Source organism: Bombina bombina, chromosome 10 (genome assembly GCF_027579735.1).
Source record: "Bombina bombina isolate aBomBom1 chromosome 10, aBomBom1.pri, whole genome shotgun sequence".
NCBI classification, from domain to species: domain Eukaryota; kingdom Metazoa; phylum Chordata; class Amphibia; order Anura; family Bombinatoridae; genus Bombina; species Bombina bombina.
This window is the reverse complement of record NC_069508.1, coordinates 91,541,391-91,548,461: the sequence shown is the minus strand read 5'-3', so window position 1 is coordinate 91,548,461 and position 7,071 is coordinate 91,541,391. Positions and strand designations below refer to the sequence as shown.

Sequence of the window (7,071 nt, the reverse complement as noted above, 5' to 3'; positions counted from 1 at the left end):
ATGTTTTCATTGGCTTTTACAGTTTATGCATCAAGGTTTTGTCTCACCTTTCAGTGAAGGACTTTTTACCAGGGAATTTCGCTTTGTTTATTTCTTATGATCCTTGATCCTTGGGATTCGTCCACACTCTGGTACTGAGGTTTTCTTATTATAGAACATTACTTACCACCCTAGGTCCAAATGGAAGCACAAGAATCTACACATTTTTATTCACTATTACCCCCTAATGACTGTGACTTTGAAGGGTTGGAGCTGGAGGATTTCTTTCAGAATGAATCTAATGATATTAAACTAGCGGACATGTTTTACACTCTGGAAATCCTCAGATTAAAAGAGATTCGTCTTAAATTGGACACTGGCTTATTAATAAATATTTGAATGCCAAAATGATACCTAGAGGTTTGAGGGTGAAGAAATTCCCTAATTTTGTTATTACTGATAGTACATTTATTATGGAATGGAACAATATTTTGGCTGATTGCTCTTTGCGCCTTATGTGTATGTTGACTAAATATAAGTCAGAACAGCTTCAATTAGTCAGGAATTACATAGTGCAACTACAAGGTGATCTTTATGAATACAAAGAGCTGAATGAATACAGTGCCTTTGATAACATGTTGGCTGAAGTAGTTGAAACTTCTAGAAGAAGTCTGATCTCTGCTAAACATACCAATTTTTTCGAGATCAAAGGGATTATCAGGAAGCCAAAGTATTCATTTGGCAGAAACCGGGTAGATTTAGGGGTAGGAACCCCAGAAATCATAATAACAAAATTAATAAAAGCAATGTAAATAATGTAGACGCCAATGAAAGTAGTGACAACTCAACTAGTGACATGCCTGATAATTCTTACCGTAAACAGAGATAGAATAAACACAAGAAAAAGGTCAGCTTTGTAGACACTAATGTATCTGAAACTGAACAATCATCTTTTGCAGCTTCTACCTCTGGTGAGAAAAATTCAGGTTCAGGCTCAGAATATGAAACCATTTCACAGTCCCCACTATAGATATACCAACACAAGTGAGCCAACCCATCACTCATAGCAATGTTATTATAAGTGAGAACCTGGGGGCAAGACCAAAAACCTCAGGCAATATACCAAAGGACACAATGACAAATCCACTAATTAACAAAGATAAATCCTCCACTGGTATGGCAGTGAGTAGTGGGATTTGTCCTGAAGCCACCTACGGGGGGGGGGACAGACAATGTAAACAAACACAGATACTCACTGAGGGAGATAAAAAATGGGAAACGTCAAACTTAGGTAGCATAATCAATTTGTCATCACATGCACTAACATCTGCTGAATTAAAAGTTTTGAACTATGGTTTAGGTTTTATCCCAAATAGTAGCTTTAACCTATTTAATACCATAATTGATGTAAACAGATTTATTAGAAAACTGACATTGCAAAAACACTTTAAGACACTTGAATACCAGGGAAAGACAGATGACTCTTTGGCCTCGCTTCCATTGAGTAGTTATTCAGTTTGCGTGCACTCGCAAACCGTTAAATATGCTGTTGAAAGCAATAGCGTTTAACGACTGTTTCCAATGGACCGTTATACCTCAATATCGGCTGCCGGACTTCGGCTGCCAAAAAGATTTTCGCGTCCCATAGAAAGTAATAGAAGCCGTTAATCGATAAATTATACCAGGTTTCCATTGAAAGCGCTAACCGTTAATACACTGTCAGAGGCTGTCGATACATTGAGAAATATTACCCCCAGCTCAACTAGGTGTAACGGAGGAAAAAAGAGCTTTTTGAGGCCTGTTTCTCATTGAAATTGCAAATCACAAAAAAATTATGAGTGTTTCAATGTACAAATAACATTATATATGCTACATTTATTGGTCCTATGTATAGGAATATTTGCACCCATGTTGTCATAGAAATTTCAATATGTATGTGCATATAAAAATATATGCAAGCACCACAATTATGGAACGACCTCCCGCACACTTTTAAACCTTCCCCATGCCTAATATCCTTTAAGAGATCCCTCTCTACATATCTCAAAACAGAATGCACCTGTCATTGTTGATTATATATTTCCTACCGGTTCTATGTTAAATTTTTGTGCATATATCGTGTATTATTATTGTTTTTTATTTTATTGTACCTATTGTGTCAATGCAATGTTTTGTGTACCCAGGACGTACTTGAAAACGAGAGAAATCTCAATGTATCCTTCCTGGTAAAATATTTTATAAATAAATAAAATATCTACCAATTCAAAATGAAACCTTTGCCCAGGGATGCTATATATAATCTCAGTACATATAGAAATATAATTGTATCTAATAATAATCTTCTCCTACATGTATATATGTATGATAATTGTATATATATATTTGACCTATATAAATCATATAATTTTAATAATTACTTTTAACTGTTATGATAAAGGCTGATATATTTAAATTGAAAAATATAATAATTACATTCAGTGTCTTTGAATTTCCGATATGTAACTACATATATGTTGAAATTATAGTTCATATCAAAAATAAAAGTCATGAGTAAGTATATACTTTCAAACTGTTCATTAAATTAAGGATTAGATGAGATGAAGATAAGCCCTCCCCCCCATGTTATTCATTGCAATCACCAGTTTCACATATGTTAACAAGCAACACACAGCTATAAAAAAAAACACCACACCTAGCCTAACCTCAGAACAGATATTTCAAAATGCAGGGTGAGAGAGAAGCTGACAATGCTGAAGTTAGAAAGCGTAGGCCTGACATCCCCAGAGTGAGGCTGGATATAGAAACCCTGAATGAGCAGCAGGTGTTTGAAAGCTTCAGGCTCAACAGGGAGAAAATATATCAGTTATATGCCCTGTTGCAAGATAGGCTGGAAAGCCAGGGCTATTCAAGCAGGGCTGTCCCTGGAATGACCAAACTACTAGGGGCACTTCATTTTTTGGCTTCTGGATCCTTTCAGGTGACAGGGGGCATTGTAACTGGGGTGCATAAGTCCACTCTTTCTAAGCATCTTTCAAAAGTTATTGATGGACTTTATGATAATTGCAGAAAATTTATTTTTTTCCCCACATCATCCAGAGGTTGGCGTGATGTTAAGAGGGACTTTTTTCTTTTAGGTGGCATACCCAATGTCCTTGGGGCCATTGACTGCACTCATATTGCCCTAAGACCCCCTGTGCGCAGGGAGATAATATTTAGAAATAGGAAACACTTCCACTCCTTAAATGTGCAGATTATATGTGATGCAAACATGCGCATATTAAATGTCGTGGCAGGGTTCCCAGGAAGTAGCCATGATGCCTACATCCTCAGGAATTCTGGTGTGTGGAGATTGTTTGAGACAAATCAAATGCCTGAAGGACATCTCCTCTGTGTTTATGTATATATTATGATGCCTTCATGTGTTCAATATTTTGACATTTTATTTTTTCATTGCTTTATAATCCTTTATGTATGTGTCTAAGGGGGTGAAATTGATTAAATAAATAAATTGTTAATCATTTAAAAGATATATATTAACTATGTCATAGTAAGACATATGCATAACATTATTTTATGTCATACATTGCTTTATGGAAAGATGTGTGTTTATCTATCTATCTATATCTATATATATATACTGTATATCTATGCATTCATATTTTAGCAGATTCTGCATATCCTCTTAAAAAATGGATTTGGACACCATTGAAAGAGAACCAGGTTGTTGGGCCTGCTGAATTAAGGTAAAATATATATTTATTTTCTGCTCTTGTGTGTCAGAAATATTGATTGTGCCTTGCAAAATGCTCACTATAATCTGTAGAAAAGTAGGACCAGTACACACTTCATAGGAATGTCCCTTTAAATCACTCTTGGGTGAATGTAGGTGCAAACCTGGAGGACCTCCTTTTCCAAAGTCCCAGTAAATGTAATGAAATAGAACACACAGGTAGCACTCTATGTGGAGCAACAGCACCTTTATTGAGCAACGTTTCGGGGCTCCTGCCCCTTTATTAAGCTATATATCTGTGTTTGTGCACATACATTTGTTGCTTGATTATCTCGTGTGTGTGTGTATATATCACTATCACAGACATAACAATGTTGTACTGAGTGCCTTTAAAGGGACAGTCAAAATACAAATCATCTATTATCAGTGAAGCATTTATAAATCTCTCTGCTTGAATATAAATATATTTATATATATATATAAAAAGGTTTAAAGATTTATAAGATCAAAACAGGAATGTAGTTAGCTCATTAGTATTTGATTTGTCTTCACATTATATATTATAATCATATTTCTTGTTCTTTTAATACAGATATAATGAAGCACATATCCGAACACGTGCTATAATAGAATGACTGTTTGGTGTTCTAAAAATGCGCTTTCGCTGCCTGGACAGATCAGGGGGGGATCTCCAATTCAGTCCTGAAAAAGCTATTAAAATCATAGTGGCATGTTGCTGTCTACACAACATGGCACAGGAGCATGGGATGTTGAACGACTTACTTCCAACACCACAGCCCCCAGGTGAAATCTTTGAGCCTGATGTAATTAATCATCCCCAACCCCTCAATGCCCATTTGGAGAGATCTGCAACTATTCAAGATTTCTTTTCAGGTATTTTTATAGTATTGTAATGAGACCTTTTAGTTATTTATGATTATGTTTTTTAATAATACACATTTGTTTCTTTTAATGTTTTACAGATTGAAGATTCTCAGAAATGGAATACCACTCCCCTCCCTCTCTCCTCATCCCTATATTTACCACATTTTCCCTAAATAAATGTATACTTTACTCAAATATAGTCATGGTGAATGTTTCTTTATTTCCAGCTATGTACTAATCAATGCATTCATCTTATGATTTATGTATAACATAATTATCTAAAATATCATTTTAATTATATTCCAAATATTACTTTGTTCTCTTGGTATAATTATTTAAAGAGCAGCTATGCACTCCTGGTTAATAAAAATGAGTACATGGGTGAACCAATGACAGACAGGATATATACTGTATGTTGGCAACAATAAACAGCTCCAACATAGGTTCTATGCTGCTCCTGATCTTACCTAAATAAAACTATAATCAAAGGATACTAAGAATATTAAGAAATATAAAGAATATAAATATATTAGATTTGCTTTTAAATATATATGTTTTAGCAAAATAATGGAATTTATGTCAGTTTAAAAAAAAAAAGGAAGAGTGTGTTCACAATAAAACATTAATGAACCAGATAAATCATTCAATTCCAATCAACTTACATATGTACTCATAATCAATTGAATTTTTTATGTTTCTTATTTCAATCATGTATTTAAGTTTAGGAGCCATTCCATTTAATGTTCATCACCTGTGGTGCACTTGCTGATTGTTGCCTACATTTAGACAACAATCATCAAGCGCTCCCCATGTGCAGATTCAAAATGGGTAGATTCCTAAGCTAACATTCCTGTTTTAGTAAATTACAGATGATAATGAAGTTAAATAGATTATAGGATTACATATTTAAGTATATAAATACTGCATGCTCTAATTCATGAGTTTTATTTTGAATAGGCTATCCCTTTAAGAAATATATCAGATGCTCATTTCAAAGAGACAAATCCAGATATAATATAATCCTTACAATAAAGATACATTATCAATACATACAATCCCCTGAGATTGCACACTTGAATGGCATGGTTACCTCATAGAAAATAATATAGAAAAATAAGTCAAAGGAAATAATTTTTTTATCATGAAGATGAGTTTTATTATTACAGATTTACCCTCATTCAAATGTAATTTTCAATGTGAAAATCATATTTATTCAATACAAAACGATGACACATTAAAGTTATAATGTATCATAGTACTAATATTTATAAAATATATGTAATGTCATGTCTGCTAAAGCAGATAATACATTTGCAATATTTAGACTATTAACCAAAATACATAAGTGCTTAATATTACATACTTCCAAGAGATATGAAGTATTGTCTTTAACATGGAGTTATTGAAACAATTTAAAAGTGCATTGTGCATTGGTCCCAGGGAGAGTCTGTGTCTGTTCATATGATGTCAATTAAAATGTATTAATCACCTCTATATCATGGCAATCACATATATGTTGTGTATACACCAGTGCTTGAATATCATAAAGATACATTTATCTAATTATTCTAAATATTGAATAATAATCTTGACAAAAAGGAGTGCATTAGTCATGATAGGTATTAGTCATGATAGGTATATATTTCAGATATTACATTCCACATAGGACTATAAGAATGAATGCAAGGTATTTGGCCATATCAACAGGAAGGAGTATTTACTTTTCAACTCTTCTATAACTGTATAACCCTTATTAGCTTCATCTGAAGGAGCAAACAACATATGCTTGTGGAATATAAATCATAACATTTACACATGTCACGTTGACTAATGTTAGATAGCATATACTGTATAAATTTCAGACACGTATCCCCAAGTATTCTTAAACGGCATAATATGATATCCTCAATAAAAGGACACATAAATTTATCAACAATGTACACCTGCATATTAATTGACATCATGTGAAATAAAAATGAATAAAGCTGTTCATTTTTAGCAGATAAACAGCTATTAGAATAATATTAAGATATATGTTCAAATTTGGATTAGAAAAATGGATGCATATTTATGAGATGAAAATCGCACTTAAAAAAGTGCTTTAGTGCAAAAATTAGATATGATATATCTTGGGTGGAAAAAAAAGAATATTAATTAATTCTTGCGGCGGGATTTAGACTTTGGAGGAGAGGTACTTAGGGGGGCAGTGTGGCGTCTTGTGCGACGCCCACCAGCTGAATGTGAGGCTAATAACTGGGATTCAGGGTCCTGCAGGGAGATGACAGAGGATGCAAGGGAGGATGGAGTTTGGGGCCTATCCGCGAGCCTCTCCACTGCCTCTGCCAGGCGGACTAGTGAGGCATTATGGATGTCCATTTGGCTCTGTATCCTTCTCAAATTCTGCTGCTGCTGGAGCCTGGACAGCCTAAGCTCTCTATGTATGAGCGTCAGTAGATCATCCTGCTGGGACTGTGCCG

At 34.3% G+C, this 7,071-nt stretch overlaps 1 protein-coding gene across 1 annotated transcript; it reads left to right on the top strand.

Moving 5' to 3' along the window:
- The first annotated feature begins 4,325 nt into the window (after window positions 1-4,325).
- On the top strand, window positions 4,326-4,789 carry LOC128640655 (putative nuclease HARBI1). The gene is made up of 2 exons (XM_053693083.1): window positions 4,326-4,603; window positions 4,693-4,789. The coding sequence occupies exons 1-2, from the start codon at window positions 4,363-4,365 to the stop codon at window positions 4,695-4,697; spliced, it is 246 nt and encodes an 81-aa protein (XP_053549058.1). The 5' UTR covers window positions 4,326-4,362; the 3' UTR covers window positions 4,698-4,789.
- Window positions 4,790-7,071: the final 2,282 nt, after the last annotated feature.

Coding starts and splice junctions, on each gene's coding strand:
- LOC128640655 (XM_053693083.1), top strand. CDS start 4,363: ATGCGCTTTCGCTGCCTGGACAGATCAGGGGGGGATCTCCAATTCAGT.